At 46.2% G+C, this 12,040-nt stretch overlaps 1 protein-coding gene across 1 annotated transcript in view; it reads left to right on the top strand.

Moving 5' to 3' along the window:
* The window catches only part of LOC108551057 (defective transmitter release), a 46,664-nt gene that overhangs the window by 32,091 nt on the left and 2,533 nt on the right, over positions 1 to 12,040 (top strand). The window contains 11 exon segments of the mRNA XM_017905056.1: positions 6,482 to 8,229; positions 8,331 to 8,422; positions 8,728 to 8,949; positions 9,011 to 9,153; positions 9,478 to 9,641; positions 9,832 to 9,917; positions 10,333 to 10,460; positions 10,588 to 10,803; positions 11,226 to 11,457; positions 11,596 to 11,850; positions 11,905 to 12,032. Of these exon segments, the coding sequence (XP_017760545.1) occupies positions 6,482 to 8,229; positions 8,331 to 8,422; positions 8,728 to 8,949; positions 9,011 to 9,153; positions 9,478 to 9,641; positions 9,832 to 9,917; positions 10,333 to 10,460; positions 10,588 to 10,803; positions 11,226 to 11,457; positions 11,596 to 11,850; positions 11,905 to 12,032 (3,414 nt within the window).

The following is a 12,040-nucleotide window of genomic DNA, read 5'->3' as shown; positions in this document are numbered from 1 at the left end:
GCTCGTTCGGCAGAAAAGTGAGAATCAGCGAATTCGGGCTCGGAATTGTGGACACCTAGTCGTTTTCCTCAAGGATGTCGTTTGACATTCCACGAGGTTGCAACGTCGACACTGTTTCTGCGTGTGAGGAAGGGCGTAAAACGCGGTGAAAGAACGGAAAGAAGCTAGAACCGAATACGTGAAATTGGGCTAGAGCGTGGAAAGAAATGAAGGAGACAGAGGAGGAATAATGGATACGAGAACGATAATGGTATGCGGGATTCGGCCGAATAAAATTCAGAATCCTTCCTTCTAAGGGCGAGGTCACCGTGACAGGCTTATCGTTGCTCGCATTGCCGTCCACCGAGCTGGTGGGGGTCCACGCGGTAGCGCAGGAAGTGAAAATGTTATTCAAATTTATGGAAAACTCGCAGTCGATGCAATTTATGGTTGCCTATATCGCGGTGGAATCAGTGAAAATCTATAAACAATAAACGAATCGGAAGTCTCGGGGACGCGCTGCAACTTCGTCGCCTCTTCGTTCCGTATCAATTATTTATGAATTTTCCAACGATAAGAAACTTTGTTTCTTCTCATAAAAGCATCGCGTCAACTTTTCCGGCGTTTCGATTTTCCACTTCTCTGCCCGACTTTCTTCTGTTACGAATCCATTACGAATGGATAATCGATGGGTTCGTAGATGGATAATCGTAAACGGCTGTGATTAATTCCTTCGATTTTTATGGAACAATGCACTATAATAATTGAAAGTATGACTGACACTATCGTGGAATCGGTATTAGGAAAATGGAAATATTTCTATAAAAATAAACGAAACTTGGTGCCTTAAAAAATTATTAAAATTAACAAGTGAGGTTTTTGTTAAAAACTCTCGAATTATTTGTACTCGATAAAGTCGATAAAGAGATACAATAACAATGTCTGCCATTTCTGCAACGCGTTCTGACTGACACCATTGTGGAATCGGTATTAGAAATCTGGAAGTATTTCTATAAAAATAAACTAATCTGGATGCCTTGAAAAATTATTAAAGTTAACAAGAGTGGTTCTTATTACGTCTCGAATTATTTTCCTTCGATAAAGTCGATAAAGTAGGAATATCTGCGATTTCTTCGTTTTCGCGTTACTAAATCGCACCGGTTCTAATTTATTTTAATTAATTCCAATGCAAGACGAATATCCCATCTCTCTTCCCTCCCTCATATTTCGTACGCATATGTCCGATTGTTTCCGGTTTCGATGCGATTTCGGACCCATTCATCTTATCTCCTCGGTATGCCATGGAGAGCTTCGACATTATGCAACAACGACGAACGATTCCTCCATTCGATTTGCTCTCCGATCACGCTCGATCGCAGCCTTTTTTCTTCCTGCTGCGCATCGTAATGGTCGAGTAACTTCTCTCCGTAAATTGCATTCCGTTACAAAGTAACTCGATGTTGCCTGGAAGCGGCACCAACCTATGATCCTGTCGATTAATCGATCGGCCGGGAACGTATAACTATCCCTCGGCGTCCATGATCTCGAGCAATCACGTCTTCCAACCCAGCATTGCGCATCTCAGAAAATCGACGAAACTCGTATCCGTGATATCCGTTGCGTAAACATGGCCACGCGAAATCTCAGGATCCCGTGGAATTTTGACAGGCAGCTTCCCTCAGTCAGCAAAGTTGACGAATTTTTCTTTCGGATGACACGTTGTCATAGGTCGGCTGACAGCCGATTATACTTGCTGATCGGCAGCTCGATCGTGATCTGACACGCGTGTGGATGGACGATAATTTATACCCAATTGCGCCATGCCCTTAGAATGATGACAGGGTTACGTTGTCATAGGTCAGCTGACGACTGATTATACTTGCTAATTGCCTTTTTCGTCATGCTGCTTCACGTACCCCGCAACGTATCTTCGATATAGTTGTCTTCGGTACACGTGCACGCCTTCGAGCTTTTCGGTTCCCCAGGCATCCGATCGTAAAACTTCGTTGCATCAGATCGAGGCGAAAGGAAACAGCGGCTTCCTTTACCCGGCACACCTTGCGCGCCGATCGATCGATAGAATTGCTCAATTTTTCGTTGCAAAATCAAAATTCGAACGCGCCTGACGATCCGTAGGGAACCCATTTTCATTGCCACGGAATAAATCTCGTAACCCTTTTGACACTGTCTAGCTATATTCATTAGACACTTTCGTATAAACAGCTCGAATTTCAAAAACTCTTGCTTTACCACTTCGATCGAGATCGAAATTAAATTTCCTCGCGCAATTGACACCTTTTTCCATTAATTTTACGCTGTCATTGTCATTAATTGTAATTAATCTTGCAAGTACGTAACAGCAGTATCTGCATAGTATATCCGATCTATAGATCCTTCAATCTGCAGTGTAATATCGTTCGGAGAATAGATGGGAGTAATTAAGAATCGATTTACCCCGTCGAGATCGAGATGGCATCCGAAAGCGTGATGGATGACGGGATGCAGGGCGGGCAATCAGCTGACAGGCGATCGGATTTTAATATAGCCAGCTCGACACCCGTGACAGCGTGGATCCTCTCTCTATGATCTCTTCGAATCGACGAATTACGATCGAGGGGAATATGTTCACGGCCGATAGCGGATTCAAAGCGTATTCAAATCCGATTCCGCCTCCTCCATCCTAGACGCGCGATCCTTAATTCTCAAGGCAGAAGTAGCCGGCCACCCACAGCTGTTTTGCTTTTCAAAAATCCAGCAGGGGGAGACAAGCGTGGCCGAGAGAGACGACGACAGCCAGCCATGATGGAGGAAGAAAACGGAAGCCGTCAATTACATAATGCATTCGAATCGTGATCGGTGCGAGTTGCTCGATCGAACGTCCGTCTCGATCTCTGCCTGTTGGTACACAAAACGGGGATCTCGGTGCGCGTGATGGGCGATCCTCGAGGTCATGGTCACGAGGTGTCTCGCAGACGTCAAATTTAGTCGCCTCGAAAAAACGTTAGCTTGAACGTACCATTTCTGGGACCGTTTCGTCGCCGTGATTCCTTCGAACCTGTCCGAACGAGGATTTTTCGAAATATCGACGGATCTGTCAAGGTTTGAGGAAAGTAACGAATGAAAGGATGGATCGAGGATAATGAACGTGACGAGTTAATCGATGAGATTAATTCCGTTGCGCAACAGGATTCACGTCGGATGGATAACGAAACCTTCGAGGCTTCCTGTCGTCGCGTTTTCGGTTGATCATCTGGCAGAACGGAAATGGACGGAACATCGGTGGGATCCGCCAATGAGATCGATCCTCGAAATCAAGGTCGCAACGATATCGATCGAAAAGTAAATTTAACCACCGGTTGAATATTTTTATCGCTTCACCTCTTGAAATTCTAATCTGTCTCTAGGCTTTTAATCCTCTTAGTTCTCTTTCTCCCTCGCTGGGTGCTTCAATAATTCAACAGCTGCCTCGAGTGTCGAATCTTCCGCCGTTATTCCACGCGCTAATCATCTTCCGACGAAGGTCGAATGATCACCGGGTGTCAACCTCGACGGAACATCATCCTAATGGGAACGTCGCGGTGAAGGTTCCTTTTTCCGGTTCCTGAGGCCACCGGGTCATCCTTGGCTACATGGATGGAAACGTGGACGTCGCGTTGGAACAGATGCAAAGTCGGGAAAAAGTGATCGAAAGCTAGGTGAACTCGGTTTAGATATGCTGGACGCTTGATCGTCGAGGTCATGGTCACGCGTCGGCTCATGCAAGCTGATAGACGCGATTCAAAATTGTTTTCCAGTCATCGAATCGCTTTGCCGTGACGAAAATCCTCACACGATCCCTATATACTGTCATCTCATCCGCCGGTACCTTTGACAGCGTTTAGACGAACCTCTGTCAAAATTCGAACGAATTCACAACCGATCGGCAAGGTCATTCTTCGCAGAACGTCGCGTGACTCCCTCGATTCCTTTAATTATGGCCGACCACGCGTTACGCAATATCGATACGCCGAAAACCTGATATCACTCACATTACTATCGTCAGAAGCAAAAGCGTCCGATTACGCGGCGTCAAGTACACGTGTTACTTCCTTGTAATCCTCTCAGCCTTTTGTGTCAGCAGACCTTAAACTTACCCGAAACTTTATCTACCGTATGTGCACCGTCATTAACCACGATCGGAATTTAGTCACGCGTGCCATATTCCGAACGAGTAGCCATAACATTCACGCGATTATTCGCGGAGCCATTTTGTCGGCACGCGACGCCGTTCCATTTTGTCCATCGCCATTGTCTCGCGGCTGCGTCCAATTTCTTTTCGACGAGCGCGCGAAATTCGACCTGCTCGAGGGGAAAACGCTGTCAAACTTTACGTCAAAGACGCTGGATTTCGACGAAATCCGATTGAGATAGATGACAGCTGGACAGGTTAACGATAGAGACCAGACGTGGCGAGTCCAACTGTCCATTGGATATTATGAAAAGGTGTAACGAGACCGATCGACTCTGCGGAAGGTTCCGAATAGATGTCACTGGTTCGATTGCATACAATCTAACGCCGGCCATCTAATTTCCACACGCTACGAGATAGCGGCGGCAGGCGGCGAAGAAAACTGCGCAGGAAGGCGCGTCTGAGAAAAAGGAGGGATGCTTCGAATATGGAGCTGTGGTGCAATTTCCCGTTTCCGTCGACCCTGTGGCGAGTTATCTACCTGCCGCCGCAAGAACGAAATCTCGTATGCATCGTATGTACACGATGACACATAGAATTCTCCTGCTTTCCAACCGTTTCAAAATATTTTCGATGATGAACACGCGCTTTTTACCTGGCTATACACGAAGCATCATACACATCGTGCGACTGTGAAGTGATCCCATCGCTGTCTCTCACCCAGGAAGCTACCGAGGGGAGCCCTGTTTCACTTTTACGGCTAATTTTCGAATAGTCCATCGAGTAAGGACCCTCGGGTCTTGCAACCATGTTCGATAATTGTAAGAGTGTCATCTAATATAATATTCGATACAATTAAAATTTCCATCGACAAGAAAGACAGTGACGATCCCTCTAATTGGAACGTCTGACGAAGAGAAGGGAGGATGATAAAACGGGGTCGTGTCTCAGTCGAATGACAAGTATCGAGGGTGAGTTAGCTCACCAAGGAAGTAAACACAGGGAAAGATTAGAGAACGATTGGAGACGCGGAATAGAAGCGAAATCCCTACGAACGGGGTGGAAAGAGGCAAAGAGGACTCGGACTTAGGCTAGCTGCGCAGAAAGACATGTCTTGGTAAGTAGACGACCGGGAATCGCCTTGAAGGAAAAAAGAGGATGCGGGTCGACTAGCTGAAAGCCTCGCGGCCGGAGCCGATTTCCCGTTTCCATCGATCCCGATTCGTCGCGACGCCTGCGAATCGGCGTTGAGCCTTTTCCGTTGAATTATGTTGATAGCATTCATTCTCGAACATCATCGGCGGCTCGGCCTGGAACCGAGTGGGAAAACAAGTGCCATCGGGGGGCAACCAGACGCAACAAAAGTAAAACGATGTGCCCGAGGAATAGATACGAGATCGCGATACCCTATAAACTAGATAACAATCCATGGCCCTTCGCGATAGGACTATTTTGGTCTCAGAAGTAGCTTTGCCAGGCAAAGTCGCGGAAACTTCGCGGGTCATCCGATTCCATCGATCTCTCCTCGGATCGATCGCTGTGTTACGCTTTGTCCCGTAATTTTCACTTTTAATTGGTCTTCGTTGAATAATTTCTGAAATCTCGAATCAGACCCACTAAGACGAAAGATTTATCTTTCCCATCGTTTATATAAAAATGTACAAACGGATACTTCGCTGAGCAAGTAAGTAAAGTAAGTAAGCAAACGTTTTGGAAGTTAAATATTCTTAAATTATAAAATTAGGATAAAGTAAATGTTTAATCATTATATCGATACCCACTTTTCGACAAATTCAGGACGCAACAGTTTGGACCGCGAGAAACGTCGGAAGCAATATCGATCAAACGAAACCTAGGCAACAAGTGCTGTTAAGGCGAGTTTCTTGTATTTCCGAGGAGTCATGTTGAAAGACGCTTTGACAAACTTTTAACAAACTTACGGAGGATTCAGCTTCTGCGTCGTGTTATTAGCTTCCAGAAGACGTGACAGGATGCAAGAGGAGTGCGATTTCCAGACCGCCTTCGTAGAGAAGAAACTCTCCACCGAGGCCAGGCTCGACGCTGCAGCAAGTAGTGCCCATTTGTCGGAAACAGAAATTAAGAAATCGGTTAGAATCTCTTCCCATAATGGATCCTCCATCAGCTAAAATTACCTTCGTTTAATTTTTGCACGAAGCACATGTTCGTATTATAAGAATCATAGGTTAACTTTCGCGTGTCATTTGCCTTCCTTTTATTCTCTAGTTGTCAATTTCATCGACCCAGTAATCACTCATAGAATCATTCCTTGTTTCAGAAAATTCAATTTCCCTTTTCCTTTTCTTTCTGTCAAAGATACCGAAAGATTCGTCGGTGGACTTCGATGTCCTCTCCACTTCGTCGTCGGACGTTTACACGAAGATGTACGTGGAATTACAGAGGAACGAGTGCACCTCAGAGGCACAGGCATCGGATATTAAATCCACGCCAGAGTCCATCCCAGAAGTGGAGAACGAAGATGACTGCAACTGGCTGTCATACTACGACTGCAGCGCGATCTTCGACGTGACCTGTGAAAATCTGTCGTATTACAACTCGACCAAAGCCGAGAAGGATAGTGACAGCGACTTGGACGACACCTTGAACTTCGACGACGCCGAAGAAGGCGAAGCTTTGCTCCTGGACGAGAACGACTGCTGTTCCAATTCTTATTGTCAACGGTCGTTCGAAGAGGTCTATGGCAGGAAGCTCGACAAGCTAGATCGATTCGCGGACGACGATCCTGTGATTTCTGACAAGATTTGCACGACCGAAATAATAAGTCACGCTCGACCGAGCATCTCCGAGTACGTACCCGTAGAGACTTTGACAGACGGGGATGAGAATCAAGATAAAAGCATTCCTTTTCGCGACTCGGAGAATCAAACTGTCGATGACCAACGTGACAGAGATGTCATTAGAGGTGACGAAGAATTAGAGAAGCCTCGGGATAGCGAAGTATCGAACCAAGACGGTGTCAACGTTGCTCCGAGTAGAGTAACGATCGAAGAAACGACAGAGGAGTTGAAGATGTCGGAGAATGTGGATTTCTCGAGCGATTCAGAGGAAGAAAACGAGGAAAATTTAGTATACTCCTCGCCCAACGTGAACATCTCCGCCTACTTCAAGTTCAGGGACAGTATGAGGGAGCCAAAGTTCGAGGCCACTTTGGACGAGCCAAATTTGACAGTTTCTAGCAAAGAGTCGTTAACTCTGGAGGAAATCGTGAAAGAGCCTGTAGAAACGGACAAGAAAATAACGACGACAGATGCACAGGAGCAATGCTCACGAGAAACGAGGCTGGAAGAGGATCCAACGAGGGATATCTCAGAAAATACGTGCTCGGATCAAGGAAAAGAATCGAAGCTCGTCGAGCCGAGCTCTCCGGAAGAGTACCTGGAGAAATTGGCGGAAATCACGGAATCCGATTGCCCGAGGACCGAGGAAGAGGCTCGAGAGACGCTGAAGAAGATCGCTGAGGGCAAGGCAGAGATAGAGAACAGGAAGAACGAAGCGCTGAAGGATCTGTCAGCGGAATTTAACGAGATCGAGAAGCTCGTCGCAGAGACGAAGCCTGTCGAGGGCTACAAAAGCGAATCCGACGAAAGCCTGGACGAGGCGAAGGAAAAGGTCGAAGGTATCGCGATGCCACTGACGAAGGATCAGGTGACTGAGAGTTTCAAACTCAAGACTACTCGAAAGGACGCGCAAGACGAGGAGAGACGTCGAGCAGAGCTGCTGCAGGAGTGTCTTCAGATCATACCTAAGAGCCCAGAAGCAGAGGAAGAGGAAGCTATTCGGGACGAGGCTGGGTCGAAGGTTGAACAAAGTTTGACAGAGGTTAGGGAGAAAATGCAGTTTGACACCGGTGCCGTTGACGGGTCACAGGCTTCGAAAGAGGATATCGACGAGGAGCCAGCAAACAAGGAAACGGTCAAAGGAATAGTTCAAAGTATCATAGACGACACGGAGGACTCGATTTTTTGGCAATTAGGCAAAGAACCGGAGAGAACGTACATCAAGGGAAAGGTTTACGACTTCGACGAGAAGAAACATGGCGTCAGGTAGAGTCGCAGGCGCGATGCAATTCGTTGCTACATTCGTATCGACATTTTTAGGGTACAGCGATTTTACGTTTGGTAAAGTAAACGGTGTCTGATTCCAGAATGACCGAACAGCTTTTGAAGAAGCACTGCAAGGAGAACAAACTTTATCAGACGCCCTACCTGAACGACGTGCTGTATCTTCATTACAAAGGTTAATTTCTACGCGAGTAGCTCGCGAGTAACTAAAAATTAGGGGTCTCTTGGCGAAACCGTTTCGAATCCTACCTTTCCACATTGTACCCTGAAAACTGTTATAAATTCGCAATAAAATACGTTTCGCTGTCAAAGTACCACTTTATCGCGTCGTTTTCGCAGCAAAATTAACTAATCAACGAAACACGAGATAAACTCGAAAACGTGAAAACTTGAAAATGAGATGAAAAGGAAAAAATAGGGATGAAAAGAGAAAAAAATCGGAATATCTGTTTCCCAATATCGGAAAGTTTCCCTTTCCAGGTTTCTCTTTCATCGAGAACCTGGAGAAGTATACGGGCCTGAAGTGCCTGTGGCTGGAGAACAACGGGATCCGGGAGATCGCGAATCTGGAGAATCAGAGCGAGCTGAAGTGCCTGTACCTTCAGAGCAATTTGATCAGCAAAATCGAGAACCTCGGGTACCAGACGAAGCTCGACACTCTGAACCTCTCGCACAACATGATACGAAGGATTGAGAATCTCGGTGACTCGAGTCGACGCGGGTATCCTTGATGACCTTGACCTTGACGTGCCTCTGCTTTCAGATAGCCTCAAGTTCCTGAATACTCTAAACCTGTCGCACAACTACTTACAAGATACCGCTGACATTGAGCATCTCCGATTGCTGGACAGCCTCTCGGTACTGGATATTTCTCACAACAGGATAGACAGCGACGAAGTCGTTAATGTGAGTCCGTTATGTTTCTCCTTAATAGTGTGCCTCTGGCGTCACTTCGACGGCTGCTTCAGGTGTTCGGGACGCGAGTGATGTAATTTAACGTTTTACGAAAGTGGTCGCGTGTTTTGTAACAAGCGGTGTCGCGTATTTTTCGATATTCGAAATACATAACGCGGGTTGGGCAAGCGCGAGTGAACGCTGGAATTTCGGCCTCGTTTACGTATCGCGCGAGATTCGCGAGGTATAGGACGAAACGAGGTGAACCACGATTTTTAAGCTAATTACGATAACTATATTTCAATTTTACGGAGAATAGCCAAGCTTTTCTCACAGATCCTGGGTGACATGAGAGAACTACGCGTGGTGACCCTGATGGGAAACCCTGTCCTGAGGATGATCAGGCTGTATCGTAAGACTATGATATTGAAATGTAAAAACCTCAGGTACCTGGATGACAGACCTGTGTTTCCGAGAGACCGCGCCTGTGCCGAAGCTTGGTAAGTCACGATTAACTCGCAATCGGTAATTATCGGCTGTTATTTTTCTTCTTCTTTTTTTTTTTTTGTATATATATCGCGTGGAGTTGGAGAAAATTGTGGAAATTATTTTTACGGAGAAACGAAATATAGACGGTTAATATCAGAGTGGAAGTAGTGTTACAAGCTAACGAAACTGTTACGAAGACAGGATGCGAGGAGGACCCGAAGAAGAAGCAGCTGAGAGGAAACGCTGGATCGAGGCGGAGCAGAAGAAAATCAATGATAGCGTGCAAGGTGAGTAAAAATCGAAAGGTAGATGATGTATAGGACTCGTTTGGCTCCTGAACGAAACGGTCGCTCTCGATTTTTTCGCACTTTTTCATTTCTGCACGAAAGTTGCTTTCCGAACCCCGAGCACTCGACCATTATCTTCGCGCTTTTTCTTTTGAAAGTAACGACGTTGAATAAATACTTCGAGCTGACTAACTAACCGAACCTCGCGGTGACTTTTATCCATCGAGTAATAGAAGGCAGCCGCGCAGAATTCGTCCCGCGAAACTCTCGGTTGTCAAAGTCCGATGTTGACAGAAAAGTTGGCAGGGTTTAGCAAGAAACGATCGCGTAGAGTATCCCAGCGAGCTGGAAATCGATCTAATCTGTTATCCGCTCGATCTCTGTTTACTTGTGGACCTGCGCCCGCCCTCGAAAGCCCTGATAAACAAAAGGAAGCTGTGCAAACCGGTCGGGACGTCCGAAAAGGAGGCGGAGGATAAGAAGAAGACGAAGGAGGACGAAGAAGTAGCCACGACCACGCTTGTCTGCACGAGCAGCGAACTGGTAAGAACTAGTTTTGTCAAGGTCTGATACAGAATTCGTACTTCGAATAATATCACCCATCGGTCCCATCCACTATTTGATCATTCACCACGCGAAACCCCTTATGCCGGCCTGATGAACGTTCAAGCTCAAGCTGGAGAAGAAGAAAAAGTCGGGCACCTCATCCTCCAACAGTTCCTCCGCGTCCTCGTCATCGGACGAAGAGGTGGAGAACGCCGAGGAGGATGATGGAACGGGGCAAAAAGGAATCGAGAAAAGTGACGGAAGGAGGCCAATGGCGGAGGAAGGAAGAAAAGCCTGCGGCGATATTGGCAAGGAAATTTTGTTTCCCTGGAAAACCGAGGTATTTTTATTATCTATTCCACGCTGTCGACTATCACTGAATCCTTTCTTCGACAGCCAGGCTATGACCAATGCGTTTAACGCGTTGACCAATTGGTCTGGTCCACTACGAATTAATTTATACCTCGCAATATTCTGTCATCTTCTGTCAATACCCTTAAATTCCACGTATAATTTAAAGAAATAATATAACACGGAATTAAACGTAAGTACCACGGGTGACAAAATTATTAAATATTGGTCAAAACGTATAAGATAAAGCGGCTGAAAGGATTTCCTATTTTTGGCTATCTTTCACCGAAGCCACCATGACAGTCTCCGTGTCGAGGTGTTAACGTCAAACGTCGAAGCTCGAAATTTCTAATACCTCGTAAATGTGCATTACATTTGAACTGATCGCAAACTTTCATCCTCGTTTCGAAGGCGTCGTCGTGCAAGGAGCCAAAACGGTTGGTAGAAGTGATAGAAGGGTCGAAGGAATACCTGTCAGAGGACGCAGGAGGGAAGATGACCGGGAAGAAAATTTTGGACGAGAGACGAAATGACGACGGTCCACTAGGTAGCTGTGCTCTGGCCCATTACGAGAAACTTGTCCCGGAGACGACCAACGAGACCGAAATTACTCTACCTTGCTGCAAGCAGGGGAAGAACGATAGTAAATTACACACCAATTTCGAACACGATTACCGCGACAAAAAACACTCGGTTGAAACTTACAAAATGTTTCGAGCATGCTCTTCTTACGCGCTCTGGCTAAAGAGAAGCGACTGCTAATGCCCTGTTCACGTTTCAGCTGAAGGAACGTCCAAAAGTTCCCTGGATTCTGTCAACATTTTTGACAGGACTGACGCGGAGAAGAATAAGGAAGGGAACATCGCGAGCGCCGTCAACGATCAAGCTTCTCGTAAAGATATTTTGGATAATTACCGAAGAAGAGACGATCCGCATCCTTTGAGCAGTCAGCTGAGCAGCATCAGAGAGGACATGAAGGAGTTCTGCGCTGACATGGACAAATTCGTGGAGGATAACAACATCGTCTTCAAGAATGGCGAAGTGAAGAGATTCTGGGGCGAGAGAGAAGAATTAAGAACGGAAATGAAAGCCGATATAAGCCTTGAAAAGGAAGAGAAAGATCTGTCTACGAAGGAGCACAACTTCAAATGGTGGAATACCAGGGAGAGGAAATTGAAGGTGCAAGGGATCATGAAGATGAGAGAAGAAATGCAAAGATCGCGGAA

Source organism: Eufriesea mexicana, unplaced genomic scaffold (assembly GCF_001483705.2).
Source record: "Eufriesea mexicana isolate 0111107269 unplaced genomic scaffold, ASM148370v2 scaffold3653, whole genome shotgun sequence".
Lineage (NCBI taxonomy): Eukaryota > Metazoa > Arthropoda > Insecta > Hymenoptera > Apidae > Eufriesea > Eufriesea mexicana.
This window is presented reverse-complemented; position numbering and strand designations above follow the sequence as displayed.